The following is a 27,264-nucleotide window of genomic DNA, read 5'->3' as shown; positions in this document are numbered from 1 at the left end:
TATTCACCTCCCGACACGTTTACTTTGATGAGAAGGTGTTTCCTTTTCAGCAGCAGGTACCTCTCATTGCCCCGTCGCCGTCAGCCATCGGCGACCCTTTGGCTACCCCGTCAGGTGGATGGCCCCGCTCAACTCTCGGACCGCCTCCCGGCTTTGGCGGTCCTCGCGCCGTGGGACGAGCTGTGCCTCGCTCCCCCACGTCGCCTTCGCCATCATCGCCAGCCTCGCCGGCGGCGCCCTCCCCTGCTGCCTTGGGCGGCGCCCTTTCGCCGGTGCCCTTGCCGGCTACCCCGCCGGCACCCTCACCGGCCGCCTCGCCAGTGCCGGCGCCCTCGGCTGATCCCTCGGGCCTCGTCCCGGAGTTTCCGTCTCGCCTCCTCACTCGGGCTTGAGCCGACGTTTATCGCCCGAGTTTGCGGTACTCCAGCGACGAGTATCTCCTCGCTGCCTCCACCACCGAGCCATCCCTGATTCATGCGTCCGCCAAAGCAGCCCTACGTGATCCTCACTGGCTTGTTGTGATGCAGGAAGAGCTCGACGCTCTTCAGCGGAACTGTACCTGGACACTAGTTCCCCGGCCTTCTCGCGCCAACGTCATTAGCGGCAAGTGGGTCTTTCGTCATAAGACCCACTTGGATGGTACACCTGAGCGCTACAAGGCTCGTTGGGTGGTCCGTGGGTTTCGGCAGCGTGCTGGTGTTGACTTCACTGGGATGTTTGCATCCTTGTCAAACCGGGCATGATCTGCACCGTCCTCCAGCTGGCGGTCTCCCGTGGCTGGCTGGTTCATCAGATGGATGTCTCCAACTCCTTACTTCATGGCCACCTTGAGAAGCAGGTTTACTGTGAGCAGCACACCGGTTTCATAGACGCCTCTCATCCTGGCCATGTGTGCTTGTTGTTCCGGTCTCTATATGGTATCAAGCAAGCACCTCGCGCCTGCTACCAGCGTATCGACGGGTTCCTTCAGACACTGGGCTTCAGTGTCACCAGCTCGGATGCCTCGTTGTTTGTCTATCACCACGGCAACACGACTGCCTACTTGCTACTCTACATCGACGACATCATCCTGACAGCCTCTTCCGCAGCCCTTCTTCAGCAAATCACTCTCCGGCTGCGTGACGAGTTTGCTATCAAGGACTTGGGCGCTCTTCATTATTTCCTTGGCATTGAGGTCGTTCGTTGACACGACGGCTTCATTCTTTATCAGCAGAAGTATGCGCATGAGCTACTTGAGAGTGTCGGCGAGCTCAATTGTCACCCTGTCGCTACTCCTGTTGACACGAAGGCCAAGGTTTTTGCTCTCGAGGGCTTGCCTGTGTTGGATGCTCCGTTCTACCGGTCCATCGTCGGTGCTCTTCAGTATCTGACACTCACCCGACCAGATCTACAGTATGTTGTTCAGCAGGTATGTCTCCACATGCACGCCCCTCGTGACTCTCATTGGACACTCGTGAAACGAATTCTCGATACATCCGTGGCACGATGTCTCTTGGACTCACTCTCACGGCGTCCACTTCTCTGGAGATGGTGGCTTATTCCGATGCTGATTGGGTTGGCTTCCCTGACACACGCCGCTCCACCTCTGGCTACTGCGTCTACCTTGGTCCTTCCCTCGTCTCGTGGTCGTACAAGCGACAACCCACAGTTTCGTGCTCCAGCTCGGAGGCCGAGTACCGATCAGTGGCTAACGCCGTCGCCGAGTGCACCTGGCTACAACAGCTACTTCAGGAGTTGCATCATGATCTCTCCAGGCTACGGTTGTGTACTGTGACAACGTCTCTGTGGTGTACCTTTCCGCCAACCCTGTCCATCATCGCCGGACCAAGCACATTGAGCTGGACATTCACTTTGTGCACGAACAGGTGGCCCTTGGACGCATTCGGGTTTTCCATGTTCCGACTGCACAACAGTTCGCCGATGTAATGACTAAGGGACTGCCTACTTCCACATTCGAGGAGTTCCGTTCCAGTCTCTGCGGCTCTGGCGACGCTTCGACTACCGGGGGAGGGGGTGTTGAATATATTGTGTGCATGTATATTGTGTTTTGGGCCCACCTCCTAATTCTCCTGTATAGTTTGAGGTTGTGGCTCTATCCTGTACATCATATATACGTGCCCTGTGCATCGATCAATGCAATTGTGTTGCACGACCTATGCTAGTCTTCTACAATCTTTAACAGAGTCAGTGAGGCAAACACAACTACTACACCTACAAATATAAAGATATATCCTGATCGCATCAACAAACATCATCTAAACCAGTGACTCAAGAAGCCCCCCGTGTGGCAAGCTGAGAGTACAACAGGTTTAAGCATCCTACAACGCGCACCGCAGGTGCACCGCCTGGCATGTGAACGATAAATTAAGGCATGGCCCTATATTTTCAAGGAAACCAAGAAGAGGGATGCTGTGAGATTGTGTGATCGTAACCGAAAATGGAGCTGACATTTGCAAGCCGCAAGCAAACCGAGCGAAGGCAACCCATCGATGACGACGCTAGACTAGTTGTGCTAGAACCTAGAACAACGCGCGCGAGCTCCATGAGCTATCACCAGCAGCTCCATATATCCTGCACGCTTTCGGCAGGCTGGGCAAACCCTTCCATGAGGATCGACAGCGCCATGGCCCTGTAGGCCTGCTGTGTGAGGTGGATGCCGTCCCAGCTCACGTGGCGTGCCGGGTCGGCGCACGTGCTCGCCCCGAGCCCGCCGCACATCATGTCCATGTCGAAGTTGTGCTCCCCGCCGGCGCCGCAGCAGGCCTTCAGCAGCGACCCCTCGTCGAACCCTGCCATGAAAGAAACACAAGGCGGCATGCACACGCCACGCCACGCGGGTCAGCTCTCAGCTCTCGTTGAGGTTCCTGACGTCTTGGGAGAACTTTGATTGGTTACCTAGGACGGAGGCGTGGTCGAGGAGGTGCAGGAAGGCGCCGTAGTAGTCGGCGTAGACAACGGAGACGTCGGCGTTGACCTTGCGGAGGTCGACGATGGCCGCCTGGAGCTGCTCGTTGTGGTACGCGGCGAAGGCGTTGTAGCTCTTGAGGCAGCCCCGTTCGTCGTGGTCCGTGGAGCCGGCGGCGGAGAAGAGGGAGAGGTAGCTCGGCGAGCACCCTATCGGGAAGTTCCCCGGGATGATGATCTGGGTCGCTCCCAGCTCGATCACCTCCTGATTATGAGCAACCAAGGAAATGCAAATGCCCGTGCGGGTTAGATCGATTGATTGCCTTTTACTTCCTCTGTAAACTAATATAAGAGTGTTTAGAATACTAAAATAGTGATCTAAACGCTTTTATATTAGTTTACGGAGGGAGTAATATCTAAGGGATGCCACTTGCCTTTGCGACGTCCATGATGCTCTTCACGACCAGTGGCACGTACGCCTTGACGGCCTCGATGGACCTCTTCTGAAAGAAGGCGTAGTTGTAGTCGTTCCCGCCGATCTCCCCGACCAAGAACAAGGCTCCGGCCAGCTTCTTCGCGCAATCTATAAACACAGCAGGAGTAAGCAGAGCAACCCCTGTTTCTGGTGCGATATGATGGTGGCCTGCTCACCTTGCTGGCACGTGTCGTTGAGGTGCGATTTGAACCAGTCGAGCTGGGAGCTGAGCGGCGTGTTCCCCGGCGGCATCACGATGGCGTTCTGCAGGAGGTACGTGCGGTCCAGCGCCGTCGCGCCGGCCACCGCGAAGTTGACGCCGCCGCTGAAGTCGGCGCTCTTGTCCAGGTACGGGTTGACCAGCGGCAGGTCGAGCGCCATGGCTGCACGCCCCGGAGAAAACTCGTCTCGTCAAGCAGAGCATGAATGAGGCTACCTCTGTCCCCCAAAGGAAGAGGAGAAGCTTGGCTCACCGAAGTAGTCGATGATGAGGAGGCCGTCGGAGCAGCGGCCGGTGGGCTTCCGGTAGGTCTGGCCGTAGGGGTAGCTGCCGATGGAGGAGAAGAAGCCCACGGGGCCCTCGCGGAGGAGGTTGCCGGTGTCGGCGATGGAGTCCCCGAAGCTGTAGATGGCGTCGATGGAGCAGGCCGGCGCGGCCGAGTCCCACAGAGCCTGCAGCAAGACCAAGGTCAGGAGGAGCTTGGCACGAGAAGATGCAGCAGCCATGCTTGGTTGCCAGAACTTCTCTAGAAGATCTGGATGTGTTGTCAGGATTGGGAGATGGAGATTGTTCTGTGTGATGGGTGGGATGATTTCTTATGTACTCAGCTGTAGGTTTTGGAGCTAAGCTTCGGCTGAATCAGGTGGACTGCTTGTCTACTCTGGTTGACTCATGAGGCCAAGAGCTTGTTGGTGAGCAGTGGGTCAACCTAACAAACAAACCATTGAGAGTATAGTTGTTGTTTTCTCAGGCGGACAGGGTGACATACTGACCATGGCACACTGCAAGACCTATATCCCTAGAGGCAAACTAAAATGAGAGAAGTCCACGTTGCAACGAATGTGAAGTTGTGTAGCCCGGGCTACATGAAGCCCTTTATTTCAAAATTTTCAAAAATGGCTTTTCCAAGTTTCAAAGAAATAAAAAAATCTATGTAAACTTATACATGTTCGCGATTGATCTGTAATTTTTCGTTCAAAAATATTATGGCTTGCAAGCTACAAAAAAAAACGTACGAACACCAAAAAATAATTGGCCCATTTTCATGTACATATTTATCTTTTTGTTTACGTCACGTATGAAAGTTAATCGTTATGATTTTTTTCTGAATGTGTTATATATGTATTTATGCCTGTAGAAAAAAAAATCATATTCCGTTACTCTCCGGAAAATGGTATTTTCAAAATGGGCTACATGTAGCTCGTCCTACACTGGGCATTTTCGACATTACATCCCTGGACTATCAAAACCGCCTAAGATTCAACCCTTCCCTCCCCTGATCCTGGTTTCTGAGTAGGCGAGGTTTGACCCGTTGACCGTCCAGTCAGCTACTCCAGTAAGCGCCCACGTCAACCTTTTATTGGCCAAATTTTGTCCTACAAATGAATGTATCCAAAAAATTGAAATAATTTTGTAAAATTAAGGTTAATATACTGATAATTCTGGGAAAGTTTCAGATATTTTTGCTCAACATATTTGAAAATACCCTGAAATTACAATTCCATGCCCTTTCTTGCCAACTTTGGCCAAAAAAGTGGAAGTAACCAGATTTTCATTGAATAAAACTGTAAAATCAATAATAATATAATGATCATTTTAGAAAAGTTGAGATGTTTTTGCCATACAAATTTGAGGCATGGGTATTGAGGCCGGAGGTCCCGGACACCTAGGCCTCCCCAATTGCAGGGAAGGGAGATCTCAGACTAGACAATCTTGCATTGTGTTTGATGATGGTGTTATTGTGGCCTCGAAGACCGTACAGCAGCGGCACACGAGTGTTGTGTGCATGCCTTCAAAGAGATGCGGCATAGCCATGACTAGGTGGGAAGCGTTGAGAGGATGGCGTTGAGTAGCACTCCTTTGCCTCCAATATTAAGCATTAGGCATGCCAACCGGCGAGGTACTCTTGTTGATCTTCGCTATGAGGGGTAAAAGTCGTAGAGGCACAACTTGAACGTGAAGAACACTAAACCTAGATACTATTGAGAGAAGGTCGCAACAGAGCAACCAAAGATGGCATTGACAACCTATGCTTGTTGTGCAGGCACATTGATAGAAACAAAGATGCACTTGTCGAAGTTGGACGCAAGGCGAGTGCTCGTGACAAAGGAGCCAAGCAACTCCTTGAGCTTGGTGACTTGGGCGATGTCGGGCGGAGAAGGTTGGTGGCTCCGTTTCGTACTAGAACGGGATAGGAGTAGGGTGTGTACATTGGTGGCTAGGCCTTGAGAAACCCGGTCCATCCCTTGAGGCATGGCGGGAGAGCTCTCTGTTGATTATAGTCATTGTAGCTATTTTTTTCGCATTGTAGCTAGTGTAGCTACAAAGCTTGCCTTGAGCATATGCTAATCCTGACGCTGCTACTGTATGTGGATGATGGGATGTTGCAGTTTTTCCTGAGTATTTAACCAAAAACTACCACAATTCACGGAACCGTGACAAAAAACTACCACTTTACGATTTTGTCCCGAAAACTACCACTTTTTTCCTAATCCGTGGCAAAAAACTACCAAGTCGCGAAATCGCTCGCTTAGCCCGTGCTAAGCACAAATCTGACCGCTTGGGCCCACCTGTCAGCATCAGTCTTCTTCCTCCTCTCTCTCTCTCATTTCCACGAACACCTTAAGTGCACTCCGCCGCTCTGCCCCCGCCGGCCGGCGATTCCCACCACCTCATCACCAGGCCGAGTCGCTGGTCACACTCCCAGATCTCGCAAGGAAGAAAACAATGGCCGACTCCTCCGCGCCGCACTCCAACGGCGGCGCCGTCGCCGTCGCCGATGCCGAGGCGGTGCCCCGCTCCCTGGCGCCGCCGCGGAGGGTGGCGCTGGTGACGGGCATCACGGGGCAGGACGGGAGCTACCTGACGGAGCTGCTCCTGTCCAAGGGATACGAGGTGCACGGCCTCATCCGCCGCTCCTCCAACTTCAACACGCAGCGCCTCGACCACATCTACCACGACCCGCACGCGACCCCCTCCGCCGCGCTGCGCCCGCCGATGCGCCTCCACTACGCCGACCTCTCCGACTCCTCCTCGCTCCGCCGCGCGCTCGACCACGTGCTCCCCGACGAGGTCTACAACCTGGCCGCGCAGTCCCACGTCGCCGTCTCCTTCGAGATCCCCGACTACACCGCCGACGTCACGGCCACGGGCGCGCTCCGCCTGCTCGAGGCCGTCCGCCTCTCCGCCAAGACCAAGCCCATGCGCTACTACCAGGCCGGGTCCTCGGAGATGTTCGGGTCCACGCCGCCGCCGCAGAGCGAGGCCACGCCCTTCCACCCGCGGTCACCCTACGCGGCCGCCAAGGTCGCCGCGCACTGGTACACCGTCAACTACCGCGAGGCGTACGGCCTCTTCGCCTGCAACGGCGTGCTCTTCAACCACGAGTCCCCCCGGCGCGGCGAGAACTTCGTCACCCGCAAGATCACCCGCGCCATCGGCCGCATCAAGGTCGGGCTCCAGACCAAGGTCTTCCTCGGCAACCTCTCCGCCGCCAGGGATTGGGGCTTCCCCCCGCTGGACCCTGTTATCTAAGCACGCTGGATCCTCATTATCCTAGGACGGAGGGCAGCGCAGGTGGTGGGACTCGTCGGCCGGCGGGGGCAGAGCGGCGGAGTGCACTTAAGGTGTTCGTGGAAATGAGAGAGAGAGAGGAGGAAGAAGATTGATGCTGACAGGTGGGCCCAAGCGGTCAGATTTGTGCTTAGCACGGGCTAAGCGAGCGATTTCGCGACGTAGTTTTTTGCCACGGATTAGGAAAAAGTGGTAATTTTCGGGACAAAATCGTAAAGTGGTAGTTTTTCGTCACGGTTCCGTGAATTGTGGTAGTTTTTGGTTAAATACTCGTTTTTCCTTCACTCCAATAGCAAGCATGAGTCCTTGCAGGACAGTTGCGTCCAATATAAATAAGCAACGAGGGTCCCATGTCGGAGCCCATGCTTTGCGGAAGTCCACTTGTCGTGGGACGCTTTTGAGAATGCCGACATAGTGGTAGGAGGCATTGAGACCTAAGACATAGTGCATCCACCGAGGTGGAGGCTTCAAGCACACGATCAAGGTTAAGCCAGGAGACGGAACTTGAAGGCTTTCAGGAAGTCAAACTTGAGTACAACTAAAGGCAACCCACGCATGTGGCTGCATTGGACTAGCTTCGCCAGAAAGATAAAATTGTCAAAAACAGAATACCCTTTTGGGAAATCTCATCTCCTCCGGGTGGTACAACAAAGGCATGAGGGCTAGGGATGTAAAGTCAAAGCCTCGAAGAGCTACTAGCTTTGAGAGAAAAACATTTATACCATGCAGGCGATATTCCATACATGGATCTACCATTCAGGGTAGCTTGAGATTCATGCTATTTTCAGAATTGACAGATTTTGTCTTGTTTCATAGTGACACTGGTTTTTCTTTTCTTGTTTCAACATGTACCGGAATGTTTCATTGTGTATCGTTGTGTACTAGTAAATCCAATCAGGAAGAAGTGCACTCTTATTTGTCTGTACACGATGAAACTTTACGAGACACTTTGGAACAAGAAAAAACACGATAAAACTTATGTAGTAACACTTTGAAATAAGACAATATTTATTTATATAAGAGTAAGAAAAGTAGCACAAGTCTTAAAGCAACGGTGGTCGACAGATCCACGGTCAAGATGTCTCTTGCAGGGTAGAGAAACCACACTCCTAGTAGCATTGACGATTGAAAGATAGGAGTATGTAACACCAAACGCTGGCGATAATTTTCCGGGACCAAACAATCGTGTCCCGCACTCTCGTCACGCCTCCCAGCGTTTGCTTTCAGGTGCATTTTTTCCATACGCGTGCCACGGAATTCCCAGCATGCAGTTCGGCCGTCTCCGACGGCGATCCGTCCCTGTCGCCACGCCACCGTCGTGTTCTTCCTGAATCTTCAGTGGTAGTACGTTCCAACGAGCTTCCAAGTGCAGCAACCCATTTCAGCAACATTCCAGTCCAGTCCCCTGCTCTCAAGTTCGGTAACGGTTGCGACTTGCGTGCCCAATGGCGTGGGGAGGAGGGCGCTACGAGACGAACAAGCCTTCAATTCGGCGGGCCGCCGCTGATGGCGATCCGCCTCTCTGACCGGTCACCAGTGACAAGACCTCTGTGTCCTCTTCTTCCTGCAATTCCTGGCCTCGCAGCTCACACCACCCCAAGGCCCCGCAGATAAGCACGACACCACGGCAGCGCACATCATCCATGGAGGATCTGGACTGCTGCTGAATCAGCTGGCCGGTAGCCGGAGCCTGGAGGTAGCGTCGCTCGTCCCTCTGTCGCTCTTCTTTGGCTCATTGTAGCTTTTCTGTGGTTCGATGTACTTCGACGGACATGTTTTCGTCTCTGCCTGTTCTGCGCATAATCTTTTGATCGTGTGTAGGTGTTGCTCTGAGTTCGCCATGGCCGCGACGGCGAGGCTCCGGCCGGCACGAGCTCGCGGCGTGCTCTGGAGCGTCTCGGTGTGGCTCGTCTGCGGCGCTGCGGCGTACGCGCCGGAGGACAACTACCTCGTCAGCTGCGGCTCCTCGCTGGACACGCCGGTGGGCCGGAGGCTCTTCCTCGCCGACGACGGCGGCTCCGGCTCCGGCTCCGGCGCGGTCACCCTGACGTCCCCTCGCAGCGCCGCGGTGAAGGCCCCGCCGGACCTGGTGTCCGGCTTCCGCGACGCCGCGCTGTACCAGAACGCCAGGGTGTTCTCCGCGCCCTCTTCCTACTCCTTCGCCATCAGGCGCCGCGGCCGGCACTTCCTCCGCCTCCATTTCTTCCCCTTCGTGTACCGGAGCTACGACCTCGCCGTGGCGGCCAGGGCGTTCAAGGTGTCCACGCAGGACGCCGTGCTGCTCGAGGACGGCGTCCCGGCGCCCGAGCCCGGCAACGCGTCGACGTCGACGTCGCCCCAGCCGGCGCGCGTGGAGTTCCTCCTGGACGTCGCGCGCGACACGCTCGTGGTCTCGTTCGTGCCGCTCGTCGACGGGGGCATCGCGTTCGTGAACGCCGTCGAGCTCGTCTCCGTGCCCGACGACCTCGTCGCCGACGCGGCGGACTCGTCGACGGGCCGGCCAGAGCCGATCCCCGCCGCGCTGCCGCTGCAGACGGCCTACCACCTCAACGTGGGCGGCCCGGCCGTCGCGCCCGACGACGACGCGCTCTGGCGAGAATGGACTACCGACCAGCCCCTCTCCGATCCTAGGGTCGACGCGGTGACTCGGGAGGTTCGTTACAACAGGACGCTGAACCGCCTGCCCGGGCAAGCGACGGCGACCGACGCGCCGGACATCGTCTACGCCACGGCGAGGGAGCTCGTGATCAACCGCAGCTCATTCGACGGGCAGAAACAGATGGCGTGGCAGTTCGACGTCGACGCGGGCTCCAGCTATTTCATCAGGTTCCACTTCTGCGACATCGTCAGCGAGGCTCCCCACCAGCTCCACATCAACGCCTACGTCGATGACGCCAGTCACGCCACCGTGCTGACGGACCTTGACCTCGCCGCCGTCGGCGATGGTGCGCTGGCGTTCCCGTACTACAAGGACTTCGTGTTGCCTGCTAGCGAAGCGTCCGGGAAACTCGCCGTCCATGTTGGCCCGTTGGCAAATAAGATCGTGATGCCCGCCGCCATCCTCAATGGGATTGAGATCATGAAGATGCACCTGAGCGCCGGCTCTGTCGTCGTCGTAGAGCCGGCGGCGGGGGCAGCCAAGTCGCGTCTCGCCGTCATTCTTGGCTCCGTGTGTGGAGCGCTCGCTTTCGTGTCCATCGCCATTGCTCTCGCCATTGTCCTTAGGAAGAAGAAGGGGGAGGGGGAGGAGGGTGTTAAGGAGCAGCCGACGCCGACGCGGAGCCAGTCGTCCACGCCATGGATGCCACTCCTCGGCCGCCTCAGCGTTCGCGGCGCCATTGCATCAGGATCGTCAAGCTTCACTACCGCCGGTAACACTCCGGGAGCGAGCCCGAGGGCTGCTGCTGCTGCCGCCGCCGCGGTGGTGCCAAGCTACCGTTTCCCGCTCGCCATGTTGCAAGACGCGACGCGCAACTTCGACGACAGCCTGATCATCGGAGAGGGAGGGTTCGGCAAGGTGTACGGCGCCGTGCTCCAGGACGGCACCAAGGTCGCCGTGAAGCGCGCGAGCCCGGAGTCGCGGCAGGGCGCGCGGGAGTTCCGCACGGAGATCGAGCTTCTGTCCGGGCTGCGCCACCGCCACCTGGTGTCGCTCGTCGGCTACTGCGACGAGCGGGAGGAGATGATCCTGCTGTACGAGTACATGGAGCACGGCTCGCTGAGGAGCCGGCTGTACGGCCGCGGCGGCGCGGCGCCGCTGAGCTGGGCGCAGCGGCTGGAGGCGTGCGCCGGCGCGGCGAGGGGCCTCCTGTACCTGCACACGGCCGTGGACAAGCCGGTGATCCACCGCGACGTCAAGTCGTCCAACATCCTGCTGGACGGCGACCTCACGGGCAAGGTGGCCGACTTCGGGCTGTCCAAGGCCGGGCCGGTGCTCGACGAGACGCACGTGAGCACGGCCGTCAAGGGCAGCTTCGGGTACGTCGACCCGGAGTACTGCCGGACGAGGCAGCTGACGGCCAAGTCCGACGTGTACTCGCTGGGCGTCGTGCTGCTGGAGGCCGTCTGCGCGCGCCCCGTCGTCGACCCGAGGCTGCCGAAGCCCATGTCGAACCTGGTGGAGTGGGGGCTGCACTGGCAGGGCAGAGGCGAGCTGGAGAAGATCGTGGACCGGCGCATCGCCGCCGTGGCGAGGCCGGCGGCGCTGAGGAAATACGGCGAGACGGTGGCCAGGTGCCTGGCGGAGCGCGGCGCCGACCGGCCGGCCATGGAAGACGTGGTGTGGAACCTGCAGTTCGTGATGCGGCTGCAGGAGGGCGACGGCCTGGACTTCTCCGACGTGAGCAGCCTCAACATGGTGACAGAGCTCACGCCGCCTCGCCGTCAGAGAAGCGCGGTCGATTGCGACGGCCTGGACTTCTCCGACGTGAGCAGCCTCAACATGGTTACAGAGCTCACGCCGCCTAAAACCGGCAGCATGGAAGGAGACGGTGTAGCCGACGATGACGATTTCACAGACGCATCCATGAGAGGGACCTTTTGGCAGATGGTCAATGTCCGCAGCAGATGAACCACATAGCTTTGTATGAGAAGATGGTTGTGTTTTTTGTACGTCCGTGAGGAAAGTGGATGCTGGAAAATATTGTTTTCCCTCCAGCTTTCAAGGACAAATACTACCAGCATTTACAACCAATGTATAGCACGGTGAAGATGAGAAATTACTAAGCACAAAAGATTATTTGATGGAATGTAGAAACTGCAAAATGATTCCATGTGCACATAGTACAACAGATATTATGGTCTGACTGGAGTGTCAATACCGAAATAGAGTACACGATAAAATCAAACTCGTACAGGCAAGTCTTTTGTTCAACATGTTTGGAGAGTTTCATAACTGTAGGAAGAATATGATCCATCTCTCGACCCTCACCAGGTGATGCTCTTCCACTGGGTGAACACTGGAAGGATTTTGATCCATAACTCAACCTCCACCAGGTGAGGCACTTCCACTGGGTGCGCGGTGGTTGCCATTGTCTTCACCATCCCTGGGGCTCGGGCTACGACCATTTGCAGCTGGGCTCATGTTATTAGGGCTGTCAGCCTTCATTGGGCTCCTGCTGTTTTCCCTTGGTGCAGGGCTCCTGCTGCCAGGAGGGGTGGGGCTCCGGGCCCTCCCCTTGACAGGTGAAGCGCTCCTCCTAGGGCTGCGGCTGTCACGGGGGCTCCTCATAGGGCTGCGACTGCCACGGGGGCTCTTCATAGGGCTGCGACTGTCTCGGGGGCTCCTCCTTGGGCTGCGACTGTCACGGGGGCTCCTCCTTGGGCTGCGACTGTCACGGGGACTCCTTGATCGCCTTTCATCCCTCCTTGGGGAAACAGAGCGGCTAAGTAAAGCAAGAGACATACAGTCAGTGTTCCATACACAAAACATGATAGAAAAAAAAGGAATTGAACCACAACACGAGTATGTTTAAAAGCAATATCAAGAAATCAACCAATTTTTTACACTGGCATATATTCATTAGTTGCAAATACAAGTATTTAGTTCAATTAAAATTTACCACATTCAGCAGGTTAGTAAAATGTACTCCCTCCGTCCGGAAATACTTGTCGGAGGAATGAATGTATCTAGATGTATTTTAGTTCTAAGATACATCCATTTTTGTTCATTTCTCCGACGAGTATTTTCGGACGGAGGGAGTATGAAGTAAACCTATGCCCACAGAATAGCAGCAGATGAAACTAAACCCATGCATAACAGGAAAACAATATGCAAAAAAGGAAATACCATAATAATTGGACAAAATAGGACTTAAGAGGCTTTAGTTTGCAAGAAAAAAGAATGACAGTACTATGATCAGAATTCAGACTAAACAGACTACCAGAACAAGGGAATCATGCCACAGAATAAGCAGAAACGGTGCCCAAATTTTGAAAACAAAATATACCTGTAGCTCCTACTGCGGCTCCTGCTGTAGCTCCTATCACGCACCCTTCCGCGGCGAGGAGATGGAGATCTGGAGTAACTCTTTCCACGCCTGTTTTCATCAACACAACTAAAGTCAGATATGCTCTACTTAGAACGGAAAAAGACAACTCGCGGGGCATACTTGAGGTTCTTAGGGCTGTTCTGGCAATCTCTTTCTATGTGGCCACTATCTCCACAACGATAGCACCTATTTTTCCAGTCGCCAGCTTTGCAGTCACGAGCCCAATGCCCATCAATCCCACAGTTAAAGCAACGGCCAGAACCAGGAGGAGGTCCCCGACCCATATATTCACGGTCACCACCACGGCCACGGTCACGGTCACCTCCTCCTCCTTGGCCACGCGGAACCTATAATGAAGATCATAATAAGGAAGGGCAAATAACAAAAGCATAAATCAACATAGAAAAATTATAGTGAGAAATATTATAATTAATTACCCCTTTAGCAAACTCAACAATCATGCGGCTTCCATCAAAGTCACGACCATCAAGGTTGTACCTTGCTTCATCAGCATCCCTGGGATCACTAAACTCCTGCAATAAGATTTATAGAAGAAAAGGAGGGGCATCAATGTGAACAGTACAAACGTGGATTAAGAAGTCAAAACAAGGCGAGGAAGAGCGGTTACTTACAACAAATGCAAACTCGTGCTTCATATCCACATGTCGCACTCTGTGGAAATGGTTTCCGGAAACAGTAACACCATCAAGACGCAAATAGAGAAATGTATCACCACGCAGAATGAACTAAACACCAGGCATGATTGTGATTTCCATTAAAACAGGCAATATATTTTTGAAAACAATCGCCAAAGTCTGCTAGAAACTTTGCGAGAATAGCCACCAATTCCACCAAGGGCACCCTCCCACCAATCCACCATGGACACCGAGGTTGGGTAAGCCCCCAAAACCTTCAACAAGATCACCCAAGTTAAAAAACATGAAGGGCTTGTGGATATATGTGATGGTACAAGAAACAATGGGGGAGAGAGAACAATGTTGAGAGACCACAGGGTGCTGGCTTAGATATCCCATATGGAATGCCATTGCCTCAGAGTAACCATGTGGATGACAACGCCATTGGGTGCAAGAAATTGAACAGGTGTGTCTCAATTTCTGCTCTTCATGTCTTCAGACAAGAGAGCAAAGCACAGGCCTATTTGACTAAAAGCTAAATCACACATAATTTGCATGGGTGACATGACATGAAACAAGTCAAAATACATCCGCTGTACAAGAAGGAACTAGTATATTTGTTCCATGGACTTGTCACTCAGAAGGCAAAAAGCTCTGGCTGAGAGGAATTCTGCTCGCTCACCTCCCATATCTGCCGAAGAGGTCTTCAAGGTCCCTTGTGCGGGTGCGCGACGGAAGACGACCCACGTACAGCCTTGTGTTGCCGCCATAACGATCACGCTCATCGTAGCGAGGCATTCTGCACCGAAACAAGCAGCAAAACGTCAGAAGTTCAAACCACTGACACCATGCAAGCAAACAGCGAAGCAGAGCAAACTCCTCCCCATAAAAAGCAGCCAATCCGGCGCAAATTCAATTAGAGCAGCCTACGGACATCTCGCGACGCAATCTATTACGCAGTAGCCTAGCTGCGACCATACTGTTTCCCCCCTTACGAATCATCAGCACCAAAACCGCACCAATCTAGAAAACCACCGCCACCTCTTCAGAATATCTAATTCTAGTTCGGATACGGCACGCCATGGATGCGGATCTATCCGTACAAGCAAGCAAATCACGGGCCGACGGAATTTCCGCGGACGAATCGAGCCGGAGCTCGGACCTAAGCGCCGGGCACCAGCGCGGCGGGCCGACGAGGCGAGGAATCGAGCGGAAGGACGGACGGGGGCGCGAGATCGGATCGGGGGTCGGGGGTCTCACCTGCGAGAGCGAAGCGGAGGAAACCCTAGCCGCGGGAGGGGACAAGACTAGAGGAAGCTGCTCGGATGTGACGGCGGCGAACTTATAGTCACGCCCGATTTGGTTTGGACGGCAGGTGTTGCGTCGGGGGAGGCATCGACGGCTGACAGGGGGAGGAGCGGGCGCTGCTGGCTGTAGTCAAATCGGCAGCCGGAACGGAAGGCCTGTTTGACGAGAGAAAAAGGAAAACAAAAGGACGCGAGGCCTTTTTTTTTTTTGAACACAAGGACGCGAGGCCTGTGATGGAAGGCGCCTAACAGTGGCCGATCTGCATGTTTAGACCCAGTTGGGCCCAAATTATACTAATAAAAACTGTTAGGCCCAAATACCCCTAAAAAACTAGTTAGGCCCAAATCTTTTATCTCAAAATAAATTAGTCCCAAATCTAGACGTGTTTGTCACTTTGTTGTGACAAAAAAAAAACAAGAGTGCGGCATTTCGGTGCCTAGACTCATCTGCACCCGGACAGAAAAAAAATCAAATCAAATATTAGAAAATTTAAAAAAATCAAAAAAAATTGTGTGCTAGATAATTTGATGCGTGAGGTTCGCTCCAATTTTTAGATCATTTGAACATCTGAGTAGCTCTTAGCAAAAAAGACAAATCGGGTCAGAACAGCGCGAACAGTTGACATTTTTACAGACCCCAAATTTGTCTTTTTTTTCCTAGAGCTGCTCAGATATTCAAATGGCTTGAAAATTGGAGCGAGCCTCACGCATGAAATTATCTACCACACAAAAAATAGAATTTTTTGAATTTGTCTAGTATTTGTTTTGATTTTTTTCGTCAGGTGCCGCTGAGCCTGAGCTTAGAAGTGGATTACCACCCTACCAACCAGCACGATGATATTCAGCCTGCCAATATCCATGGTATTGCTTTCTTATTTTTACTATTTTTGTACATTTGCCCTTTACGTAGAATTCATCTATGGTCACAAAACTTGTATGGAGATCACGCTTTAATCAATGAACTAAAGAAAGCGCAAATTATCGTATTTGACATTGTCCTGCCACACCGTCTACGTTAACTTGCTCGTTTTTTCGTATGCATTCTGCTGGCGGGGCATGCTCTGCCCAATTTTGATCGTTCAGCTCGACGTGGAAGCGATTTCGGACTTGGGGGGGCGGCTGAAAATTCATGTGACATTCATTCTGTCTCAACCCACATTCTGGCTCTGTTGTCCCTTCCTCAGCTATAGCACCATACAATGACTCCCACAAGGCGACCAGAGGGGATGGGTGGATCGTCATGGAGTAGTGACAGTGCCAGGACTACAAACCTGTGATGTCAAACCAAATTTCTCTTTAAATCTTGTACTATTTCTTGATTTTTACACATGGTATTTAATTTCTATATAAAGCTTTAGCTCAAAAGTTGTGTAGACAATTGACTACATAGCTATGATGTGGTTTCACCAATACCACGGAGGTGTTGCGAAAAGAGCAAACAACAACATGCATGCTTAGGTAGGTGGTGTCGTCAACTTCGCGCATCCAGGCGTGTAGCACCAAACCACTTTCCACAAAGCTGTGATTATGCCATGGAGCAACATGGGACATGAAGCTACATACCATCATCCTCCAAACAACTCCAATTTGGAATTTGTGGCACCATAGCCACTCGAAGCCCCTCACCGTTGTTGATGGAGTTGGTGGCGAGCGGTGGTGAGTCTCCGGAAAGCCCGTCATCCTGCAAGGGGACCTCAACATATGGGTCTTCAAAAGCGCGGTTGCTCCCTAACATGGACATGTTCTATGAGCAAATCTATTGTTGATTCACCGCCTGCGGCATGCTCTGCTCCTGCGTGCCCAAGAAGTCACTCACCCGGGCTGTGATTTTGAGGAGGCCAGGAACCACCACCGAAAGGTCATCACCAGTAACCTCTATGTCATGTTGTCTGTCACCGACGCCATAGTGGCATGCACTACTATCATATCCAATGTCCAATAGTTGCACCAGGATCATTTATTCGTGATGCTCGTGCATCAGAGTTATAGGTCAAGGACAAGAACACGTTTGGCGAGTAGCTTGCCGACTGATGATGTTCCATCCCAAGGGTTCCTTAAGTCACCGGACGTCAACCCACCAAGCCAGCCCGAGGCCCCCAAGGTCGCTTCATGACCCCGACCATCACCCCGCCTTTGTGGGCCCTTGTTGGAAATATGCCCTAGAGGCAATAATAAATAAGTTATTATTATATTTCCTCGTTCATGATAATCGTTTATTATCCATGCTATAATTGTATTGATAGGAAACTCAGATACATGTGTGGATACATAGACAACACCATGTCCCTAGTAAGCCTCTAGTTGACTAGCTCGTTGATCAATAGATGGTTACGGTTTCCTGACCATGGACATTGGATGTCATTGATAACGGGATCACATCATTAGGAGAATGATGTGATGGACAAGACCCAATCCTAAGCCTAGCATAGAGATCGTGTAGTTCGTATGCTGAAGCTTTTCTAATGTCAAGTATCTTTTCCTTAGACCATGAGATTGTGCAACTCCCGGATACCGTAGGAATGCTTTGGGTGTACCAAACGTCACAACGTAACTGGGTGGCTATAAAGGTGCACTACAGGTATCTCTGAAAGTGTCTGTTGGGTTGGCACGAATCGAGACTGGGATTTGTCACTCCGTGTAAACGGAGAGGTATCTCTAGGCCCACTCGGTAGGACATCATCATAATGTGCACAATGTGACCAAGGGGTTGATCACGGGATGATGTGTTACAGAACGAGTAAAGAGACTTGCCGGTAACGAGATTGAACAAGGTATCGGTATACCGACGATCGAATCTCGGGCAAGTACTATACCGCTAGACAAAGGGAATTGTATACGGGATTGATTGAGTCCTTGACATCGTGGTTCATCCGATGAGATCATCGTGGAACATGTGGGAGCCAACATGGGTATCCAGATCCCGCTGTTGGTTATTGACCGGAGAACGTCTCGGTCATGTCTGCATGGTTCCCGAACCCGTAGGGTCTACACACTTAAGGTTCGATGACGCTAGGGTTATAAAGGAAGTTTGTATGTGGTTACCGAATGTTGTTCGGAGTCCCGGATGAGATCCCGGACGTCACGAGGAGTTCCGGAATGGTTTGGAGGTAAATATTTATATATGGGAAGTCCTGTTTTGGTCACCGGAAAAGTTTCGGGTTTTATCGGTAACGTACCGGGACCACCGGGAGGGTCCCGGGGGTCCACCAAGTGGGGCCACCGGCCCCGGAGGGCTGCATGGGCCAAGTGTGGGAGGGGACCAGCCCCAGGTGGGCTGGTGCGCCCCCCCACAAGGGCCCAAGGCGCCTAGGGTTTGGGGAGGGGGTGCTTCCACCTAACTTGGGGGGCAAGTTTCCCCCCTCTCCCCCCTTGGCCGCCACCCTTAGATGGGATTGGGGGCAGCCGCACCCCTTGGGGTGGAAACCCTAGAGGGGGGCGCACCCCCTCCCTCTCCCCTATATATACTTGAGGGTTTTGGGGCTGCCAACACATGAGTTTTGACCTCTCCCTAGCGCAGCCCTGCCTCTCTCCCTTCTCCTCTCCCGCGGTGCTTGGCGAAGCCCTGCTGGATTGCCACGCTCCTCCATCACCACCACGCCGTTGTGCTGCTGCTGGACGGAGTCTTCCTCAACCTCTCCCTCTCTCCTTGCTGGATCAAGGCATGGGAGACGTCACCGGGATGTACGTGTGTTGAACGCGGAGGTGTCGTCCGTTCGGCACTAGGATCTCCGGTGATTTGGATCACGACGAGTACGACTCCTTCAACCCCGTTCTCTTGAACGCTTCCGCTTAGCGATCTACAAGGGTATGTAGATGCACTCTCCTTCCCCTCGTTGCTGGTTTCTCCTTAGATAGATCTTGGTGACACGTAGGAAAATTTTGAATTTCTGCTACCTTCCCCAACAGTGGCATCATGAGCTAGGTCTATTGCGTAGATTCTTTGCACGAGTAGAACACAAAGTAGTTGTGGGCGTTGTTGTTGTTCAATATGCTTACCGTTACTAGTCCAATCTTGTTTCGACGATATTGTGGGATGAAGCGGCCCGGACCGACCTTACACGTACTCTTACGTGAGACAGGTTCCACCGACTGACATGCACTTGGTGCATAAGGTGGCTAGCGGGTGCCAGTCTCTCCCACTTTAGTCGGAACGGATTCGATGAAAAGGGTCCTTATGAAGGGTAAATAGCAATTGGCATATCACGTTGTGGTTTTGCGTAGGTAAGAAAAGTTCTTGCTAGAAACCCATAGCAGCCACGTAAAACATGCAAACAACAATTAGAGGACGTCTAACTTTTTTTGCAGGGTATGCTATGTGATGTGATATGGCCAAGAAGAATGTGATGAATGATATGTGATGTATGAGATTGATCATGTTCTTGTAATAGGAATCACGACTTGCATGTCGATGAGTATGACAACCGGCAGGAGCCATAGGAGTTGTCTTAATTTATTGTATGACCTGCGTGTCATTAAACAACGCCATGTAATTACTTTACTTTATTGCTAACCGATAGCCATAGTAGTAGAAGTAATAGTTGGCGAGACAACTTCATGAAGACACGATGATGGAGATCATGATGATGGAGATCATGGTGTCATGCCGGTGACGATGATGATCATGGAGCCCCGAAGATGGAGATCAATGGAGCTATATGATATTGGCCATATCATGTCATTACTATATAATTGCATGTGATGTTTATTATGTTTATGCATCTTGTTTACTTAGAACGACTGTAGTAAATAAGATGATCCCTTACAACAATTTCAAGAAGTGTTCTCCCCTAACTGTGCACCGTTGCTAAAGTTCGTCGTTTCGAAGCACCACGTGATGATCGCGTGTGATAGATCCTTACATTCACATACAACGGGTGTAAGACAGTTTTACACATGCAAAATACTTAGGGTTAACTTGACGAGCCTAGCATGTACAGACATGGCCTCGGAACACAAGAGACCGAAAGGTCGAGCATGAGTCGTATAGTAGATACGATCAACATGAAGATGTTCATCGATGATGACTAGTCTGTCTCACGTGATGATCGGACACGGCCTAGTTGACTCGGATCATGTAATCACTTAGATGACTAGAGGGATGTCTATCTGAGTGGGAGTTCATAAGATGAACTTAATTATCCTGAACATAGTCAAAAGATCTTTGCAAATTATGTCGTAAGCTCGCGCTTTAGTTCCACTGTTTAGATATGTTCCTAGAGAAAATATAGTTGAAAGTTGATAGTAGCGATTATGCGGACAGTAGAAAGCTTATGTCCTTAATGCACCGCTCAGTGTGCTGAACCCCAAACGTTGTTTGTGGATGTCGCGAACATCGGACATACACGTTTTGATAACTACGCGATAGTTCAGTTAAATGGTTTAGAGAAGAGGCACCAAAGACGTTTTCGAAACGTCACGGAACATATGAGATGTTTCGAGGGCTGAAATTGGGATTTCAGGCTCGTGCCCACGTCAAGAGGTATGAGACCTCCGACGATTTTCTTAGCCTGCAAACTAAGGGAGAAATGCTCAATCGTTGAGCTTGTGATCAGATTGTCTGAGTACAACAATCACTTGAATCGAGTGGGAGTTGATCTTCCAGATGAGATAGTGATGTTTCTCCAAAGCCATTGCCACCAAGCTGCTAGAGCTTCGTGATGAACTATAACATATCAAGGATAGATATGATGATCCTTGAGGTATTCGCAATGTTTGACACCGCGAAAGTAGAAATCAAGAAGGAGCATCAATTGTTGATGGTTGGTGAAACCACTAGTTTCAAAAAGGGCAAGGGCAAGAAGGGATACTTCGTGAAACGGCAAATCAGCTGCTGCTCCAGTGAAGAAACCCAAGGTTGAACCTTAACCCGAGACTGAGTGCTTCTATAATAAGGGGAACAACCACTGGAGCAGAATTACCCTAGATACTTGGTAGATAAGAAGGCCGGAAAGGTCGATAGAAATATATTGGATATACATTATGTTAATGTGTACTTTACTAGTACTCCTAGTAGCACCAGGGTATTAGATACCGGTTCGGTTGCTAAGTGTTAGTAACTCGAAATAAAGAGCTACGGAATAAACGGAGACTAGCTGAAGGTGAGCTGACGATATGTGTTGGAAGTGTTTCCAAGTTTGATGTGACCAAATATCGCACGCTCCCTCTACCATCAAGATTAGTATTAAACCTGAAACGAATGGTTTATTGAATCTCGATCATAGTGATACACATTTTCATGCCAAAAGATATAAGATAGTAATGATAGTACCACTTACTTGTGGCACTGCCATGTAAGTCATATTGGTATAAAACGCATGAAGAAGCTCCATGTTGATGGATCTTTGGACTCACTCGTTTTTGAAAAGTTTGAGACATGCGAACCATGTCTATTGGTGTATACGCATGAAGAAACTCCATGCAGATGGATCGTTTGGACTCACTTGATTTTGAATCACTTGAGATATGCAAATCATACCACATGGGCAAGATGACTGAAAAGCCTCGTTTTCAGTAAGATGGAACAAGATAGCAACTTGTTGAAAGTAACACATTTTGATGTGTGCAATCCAATGAGTGCTGAGGCATGCAGTGAATATCGTTATGTTCTTACTTCACAGATGATTCGAGTAGATGTTGAGTATATTTACTTGATGAAACACATGTTGGAAATATGCCCTAGAGGCAATAATAAAAGTATTATTATATTTCAATGTTCATGATAAATGTCTTTTATTCATGCTATAACTGTATTATCCGGAAATCGTAATACACGTGTGAATACTTAGACCACAATATGTCCCTGGTGAGCCTCTAGTTGACCAGCTCGTTGTGATCAACAGATAGTCATGGTTTCCTGACTATGGACATTGGATGTCGTTGATAACGGGATCACATCATTAGGAGAATGATGTGATGGACAAGACCCAATCCTAAGCATAGCATAAAAGATCGTGTAGTTCGTTTTGCTAGAGCTTTGCCAATGTCAAGTATCTCTTCCTTAGACCATGAGATCGTGTAACTCCCGGATACCGTAAGAGTGCCTTGGGTGTATCAAACGTCACAACGTAACTAGGTGACTATAAAGGTGCATTACAGGTATCTCCGAAAGTAGCTGTTGGGTTGACACGGATCGAGACTGGGATTTGTCACTCCGTATGACGGAGAGGTATCTCTGGGCCCACTCGGTAATGCATCATCATTATGAGCTCAATGTGACCAAGGTGTTGGACACGGGATCATGCATTACGGTACGAGTAAAGTGACTTGCCGGTAACGAGACTGAACAAGGTATTGGGATACCGACGATCGAGTCTCGGGCAAGTAACGTACCGATTGACAAAGGGAAATGCATACAGGGTTTTGATCGAATCCTCGACATAGTGGTTCATCCGATGACAACATCGAGGAGCATGTGGGAGCCATCATGGGTATCCAGATCCCGCTGTTGGTTATTGACTGAGAGCGTCTCGGTCATGTCTGCATGTCTCCCGAACCCGTAGGGTCTACACACTTAAGGTTCGGTGACGCTAGGGTTATTAGGAAGACTAGTATGTGACTACCGAATGTTGTTCGGAGTCCCGGATGGGATCCTGGACGTCACGAGGAGATCCGGAATGGTCCGGAGGTAAAGATTTATATATGGGAAGTTGTCAAACGGACACCGGGAAGTTTCGGGGTCATACCGGTATTGTACCGGGGCCACCGGAAGGGTTCCGGGGGTCCACCGGGAGGGGCCACCCCTCCCGGGGGGCCACATGGGCTGCGTGGGGCAGGGAGCCAGCCCCTGGTGGGCTGGCCGCACCCCCTCCCTTGGGCCCATGCGCTTAGGGTTGAGGGGGAACCCTAGAGGGGGCGCCCCCCTTGGCTTGGGGGGCAAGCCACCCTCTCCCCTCTCCCCTAGGCCGCCGCACCCCCCCTAGATGGGTTCTAGGGGGTCGGCCCCCTTCTCCCTTCCCCCTATAAATAGAGGGGTGAGGGGAGGGCAGCCGCACCACCCTCCAAGGCGCAGCCCTCCCCTCCCCAACACCTCTCCTCCTCCGTTGTGTGCTTGGCGAAGCCCTGTCGGAGTACTGCCTCTCCACCATCACCACGCCGTCGTGCTGCCGGTGGAGCTGTCTTCCTCAACCTCTCCTTCCCCCTTGCTGGATCAAGAAGGAGGAGACGTCTCCCGTCCCGTACGTGTGTTGAACGCGGAGGTGCTGTCCGTTCAGCACTTGGTCATCGGTGATTCAAATCACGTCGAGTACGACTACATCATCACCTTGCAAGCTTCCGCACGCGATCTACAAGTGGTATGTAGATGCAAACTCTCTCCCTTGACTCGTTGCTTAGATGAACTCATAGATGGATCTTGGTGAAACCGTAGGAAAAATTTTAATTTTCTGCAACGTTCCCCAACAGTGGCATCATGAGCTAGGTCTATGCGTAGTTCTCTTTGCACGAGTAGAACACAATTTTGTTGTGGGCGTGGATTTTGTCATCTTACTTGCCTCTACTAGTCTTTTCTTGCTCAACGGTATTGTGGGATGAAGCGGCCCGGACCAACCTTACACGTACGCTTACGTGAGACCGGTTCCACCGACTGACATGCACTAGTCGCATAAGGTGGCTGGCGGGTGTCTGTCTCTCCCACTTTAGTTGGAGCGGAATCGATGAACAGGGCCCTTATGAAGGGTAAATAGAAGTTGACAAAATCACGTTGTGGTGATTCGTAGGTAAGAAAACGTTCTTGCTAGAACCCAATTGCAGCCACGTAAAAGATGCAACAACAATTAGAGGACGTCTAACTTGTTTTTGCAGCGATTGATCATGTGATGTGATATGGCCAGAAGTTGTGATGAATGATGAATTGTGATGTATGAGATCATGTTCTTTGTAATAGGATTCACGACTTGCATGTCGATGAGTATGACAACCGGCAGGAGCCATAGGAGTTGTCTTTATTTTTTGTATGACCTGCGTGTCAGTGAATAACGTCATGTAAACTACTTTACTTTATTGCTAAACGTTAGTCATAGAAGTAGAAGTAGTCGTTGGCGTGACAACTTCATGAAGACACGATGATGGAGATCATGATGATGGAGATCATGGTGTCAAGCCGGTGACAAGATGATCATGGAGCCCCGAAGATGAAGATCAATGGAGCTATATGATATTGGCCATATCATGTCACAACTATATAATTGCATGTGATGTTTATTATGTTTTGCATCTTGTTTACTTAGGACGACGGTAGTAAATAAGATGATCCCTTACAAAAATTTCAAGAAGTGTTCTCCCCTAACTGTGCACCGTTGCTACAGTTCGTCGCTTCTAAGAACCACGTGATGATCGGGTGTGATGGATTCTTACGTTCACATACAACGGGTGTAAGACAGTTTTACACAGCGAAAACACTTAGGGTTAACTTGACGAGCCTAGCATGTGCAGACATGGCCTCGGAACACGGAGACCGAAAGGTCGAACACGAATCGTATGGAAGATACGATCAACATGAGAATGTTCACCGACGATGACTAGTCCGTCTCACGTGATGATCGGACACGGGCTAGTCGACTCGGATCGTGTAACACTTAGATGACTAGAGGGATGTCTAATCTAAGTGGGAGTTCATAATTTGATTAGAACTTTATTATCATGAACTTAGTCTAAAACCTTTGCAAATATGTCTTGTAGATTAATGGCCAACGCTAGTGTCAACATGAACTTCAACGCGTTCCTAGAGAAAACCAAGCTGAAAGATGATGGCAGCAACTATACGGACTGGGTCCGGAACCTGAGGATCATCCTCATAACTGCCAGGAAACAATATGTCCTAGAAGGACCGCTAGGTGACGCTCCCGTCCCAGAGAACCAAGACATTATGAATGCTTGGCAAACTCGCGCTGATGATTACTCCCTCGTTCAGTGCGGCATGCTTTACAGCTTAGAACCGGGGCTCCAAAAGCGTTTTGAGCACCACGGAGCATATGAGATGTTCGAAGAGCTGAAACTAGTTTTTCAAGCTCATGCCCGGGTTGAGAGATATGATGTCTCCGACAAGTTCTACAGTTGTAAGATGGAGGAAAACAGTTCTATCAGTGAGCACATCCTGAAGATGTCTGGGTTGCACAACCGTATGACCCAGCTGAACATTAACCTCCCAGATGAGGTGGTCATTGACAGAATCCTCCAGTCGCTCCCACCAAGCTACAAGAGCTTTGTGATGAACTACAACATGCAGGGGATGGAAAAGACCATTCCTGAAGTGTTCTCGATGCTGAAGTCAGCAGAGGCTGAAATCAAGAAAGAACATCAAGTGTTGATGGTCAATAAGACCACTAAGTTCAAGAAGGGCAAGGGTAATAAGAACTTCAAGAAGGACGGCAAGGAGGTTGCCGCGCCTGGTAAGCCAGTTACCGGGAAGAAGTCAAAGAATGGACCTAAGCCTGAGACTGAGTGCTTTTATTGCAAGGGGAAGGGTCACTGGAAGCGGAACTGCCCCAAATACTTAGCAGATAAGAAGGCCGGCAAAACCAAAGGTATATTTGATATACATGTGTACCTTACCAGTACTCATAGTAACTCCTGGGTATTTGATACCGGTGCCGTTGCTCATATTTGTAACTCACAGCAGGAGCTGCGGAATAAACGGAGGCTGGGGAAGGACGAGGTGACGATGCGCGTCGGGAATGGTTCCAGAGTCGATGTGATCGTCGTCGGCACGCTGCCTCTACATTTACCTACGGGATTAGTTTTGAACCTTAATAATTGTTATTTAGTGCCAAGTTTGAGCATGAACATTGTATCTGGATCTCGTTTAATACGAGATGGCTACTCATTTAAGTCTGAGAATAATGGTTGTTCGATTTATATGAGAGATATGTTTTATGGTCATGCTCCGATGGTCAATGGTTTATTCTTAATGAATCTCGAGCGTAATGTTACACATGTTCATAGTGTAGATGCCAAAAGATTTAAAGTTGATAACGATAGTCCCACATACTTGTGGCACTGCCGCCTTGGTCACATTGGTGTCAAGCGCATGAAGAAGCTCCATGCCGATGGACTTTTAGAGTCTCTTGATTATGAATCGTTTGACACGTGCGAACCATGCCTTTTGGGCAAAATGACCAAGACTCCGTTCTCCGGAACAATGGAGCGAGCAACCAACTTGTTGGAAATCATACATACCGATGTGTGTGGTCCAATGAGCGTTGAGGCTCGCGGAGGATATCGTTATGTTCTCACTCTCACTGATGACTTGAGTAGATATGGGTATGTCTACTTAATGAAACACAAGTCTGAGACCTTTGAAAAGTTCAAGGAATTTCAGAATGAGGTAGAGAATCAACGTGACCGAAAGATAAAATTCTTACGATCAGATCGTGGAGGAGAATACTTAAGTCACGAATTTGGTACACACTTAAGGAAATGTGGAATCGTTTCACAGCTCACGCCGCCTGGAACACCTCAGCGAAACGGTGTGTCCGAATGTCGTAATCGCACCCTATTGGATATGGTGCAGTCTATGATGTCTCTTACCGATTTACCGCTATCATTTTGGGGATACGCTCTAGAGACAGCTACATTCACTTTAAATAGGGCACCGTCTAAATCCGTTGAGACGACACCGTATGAATTATGGTTTGGAAAGAAACCTAAGCTGTCGTTTCTAAAAGTTTGGGGATGCGATGCTTATGTCAAGAAACTTCAACCTGAAAAGCTCGAACCCAAGTCGGAAAAATGCGTATTCATAGGATACCCTAAGGAAACTGTAGGGTATACCTTCTACTTAAGATCCGAAGGCAAGATCTTTGTTGCCAAGAACGGATGCTTTCTGGAAAAAGAGTTTCTCTCGAAAGAAGTAAGTGGGAGGAAAGTAGAACTCGATGAAGTACTACCTCTTGAGCGGGAAAGTGGCGCAGCGCAGGAAACCGTTCCTGTGATGCTCACACCAACTGAAGAGGAAAACAATGATGATGATCAAGGTACTTCGGATCAAGTTACTGCTGAACTTCGTAGGTCCACAAGGACACGTTCCGCACCAGAGTGGTACGGCAACCCTGTCCTGGAAATCATGTCGTTAGACAACAATGAACCTTCGAACTATGAAGAAGCGATGGCGGGCCCGGATTCCAACAAATGGCTTGAAGCCATGAAATCCGAGATAGAATCCATG

General features: G+C 50.9%; 4 protein-coding genes across 5 annotated transcripts; 2 read left to right on the top strand and 2 right to left on the bottom strand.

Annotated features, from left to right (window-relative positions):
* Window positions 1-2,220: 2,220 nt before the first annotated feature.
* Window positions 2,221-4,200, bottom strand: LOC123065090 (acetylajmalan esterase-like). The gene is made up of 5 exons (XM_044488456.1): window positions 3,853-4,200; window positions 3,556-3,762; window positions 3,339-3,487; window positions 2,896-3,169; window positions 2,221-2,789 (listed from the first exon to the last, which is right to left on the bottom strand). The coding sequence occupies exons 1-5, from the start codon at window positions 4,103-4,105 to the stop codon at window positions 2,551-2,553; spliced, it is 1,122 nt and encodes a 373-aa protein (XP_044344391.1). The 5' UTR covers window positions 4,106-4,200; the 3' UTR covers window positions 2,221-2,550.
* Window positions 4,201-6,314: 2,114 nt separating this feature from the next.
* Window positions 6,315-7,133, top strand: LOC123067412 (GDP-mannose 4,6 dehydratase 2-like). Its single transcript, XM_044490216.1, has one exon. It carries the CDS (start codon window positions 6,327-6,329, stop codon window positions 7,131-7,133), a length of 807 nt encoding a protein of 268 aa, XP_044346151.1. The 5' UTR covers window positions 6,315-6,326.
* Window positions 7,134-8,388: 1,255 nt separating this feature from the next.
* LOC123069119 (receptor-like protein kinase HERK 1) lies at window positions 8,389-11,915 on the top strand. The gene is made up of 2 exons (XM_044491877.1): window positions 8,389-8,868; window positions 8,994-11,915. The coding sequence occupies exon 2, from the start codon at window positions 9,013-9,015 to the stop codon at window positions 11,740-11,742; it is 2,730 nt and encodes a 909-aa protein (XP_044347812.1). The 5' UTR covers window positions 8,389-8,868; window positions 8,994-9,012; the 3' UTR covers window positions 11,743-11,915.
* On the bottom strand, window positions 11,891-15,235 carry LOC123069120 (serine/arginine-rich splicing factor RS2Z32). Of its 2 annotated transcripts, XM_044491878.1 has the most exons (7): window positions 15,058-15,235; window positions 14,480-14,596; window positions 13,795-13,834; window positions 13,600-13,695; window positions 13,283-13,509; window positions 13,121-13,210; window positions 11,891-12,556 (listed from the first exon to the last, which is right to left on the bottom strand). In XM_044491878.1, the coding sequence occupies exons 2-7, from the start codon at window positions 14,593-14,595 to the stop codon at window positions 12,154-12,156; spliced, it is 972 nt and encodes a 323-aa protein (XP_044347813.1). In that variant the 5' UTR covers window position 14,596; window positions 15,058-15,235; the 3' UTR covers window positions 11,891-12,153. The 2 variants fall into 2 exon arrangements, with proteins under 2 accessions (XP_044347813.1, XP_044347814.1); XM_044491879.1 differs by lacking the exon at window positions 15,058-15,235 and having other exon boundaries at window positions 13,795-14,072.
* Between the last annotated feature and the right edge of the window lie 12,029 nt (window positions 15,236-27,264).

The sequence above is a fragment of the Triticum aestivum genome, chromosome 3B, assembly GCF_018294505.1.
Source record: "Triticum aestivum cultivar Chinese Spring chromosome 3B, IWGSC CS RefSeq v2.1, whole genome shotgun sequence".
Classification (NCBI taxonomy): Eukaryota; Viridiplantae; Streptophyta; class Magnoliopsida; order Poales; family Poaceae; genus Triticum; species Triticum aestivum.
Note: the sequence above shows the minus strand (reverse complement) of the source record. Positions and strands in the feature narration are given on the sequence as shown.

Coding starts and splice junctions, on each gene's coding strand:
- LOC123065090 (XM_044488456.1), bottom strand. CDS start 4,105: ATGGCTGCTGCATCTTCTCGTGCCAAGCTCCTCCTGACCTTGGTCTTG. Junction 3,763..3,852: donor CCTCATCATCGACTACTTCG/GTGAGCCAAGCT, acceptor CGGGGCGTGCAG/CCATGGCGCTCGACCTGCCG. Junction 3,488..3,555: donor CAACGACACGTGCCAGCAAG/GTGAGCAGGCCA, acceptor CTGTGTTTATAG/ATTGCGCGAAGAAGCTGGCC.
- LOC123067412 (XM_044490216.1), top strand. CDS start 6,327: ATGGCCGACTCCTCCGCGCCGCACTCCAACGGCGGCGCCGTCGCCGTC.
- LOC123069119 (XM_044491877.1), top strand. CDS start 9,013: ATGGCCGCGACGGCGAGGCTCCGGCCGGCACGAGCTCGCGGCGTGCTC.
- LOC123069120 (XM_044491878.1), bottom strand. CDS start 14,595: ATGCCTCGCTACGATGAGCGTGATCGTTATGGCGGCAACACAAGGCTG. Junction 13,510..13,599: donor TTGTTGAGTTTGCTAAAGGG/GTAATTAATTAT, acceptor TCTTCATTATAG/GTTCCGCGTGGCCAAGGAGG. Junction 12,557..13,120: donor AGCCGCAGTAGGAGCTACAG/GTATATTTTGTT, acceptor TGCTTTACTTAG/CCGCTCTGTTTCCCCAAGGA.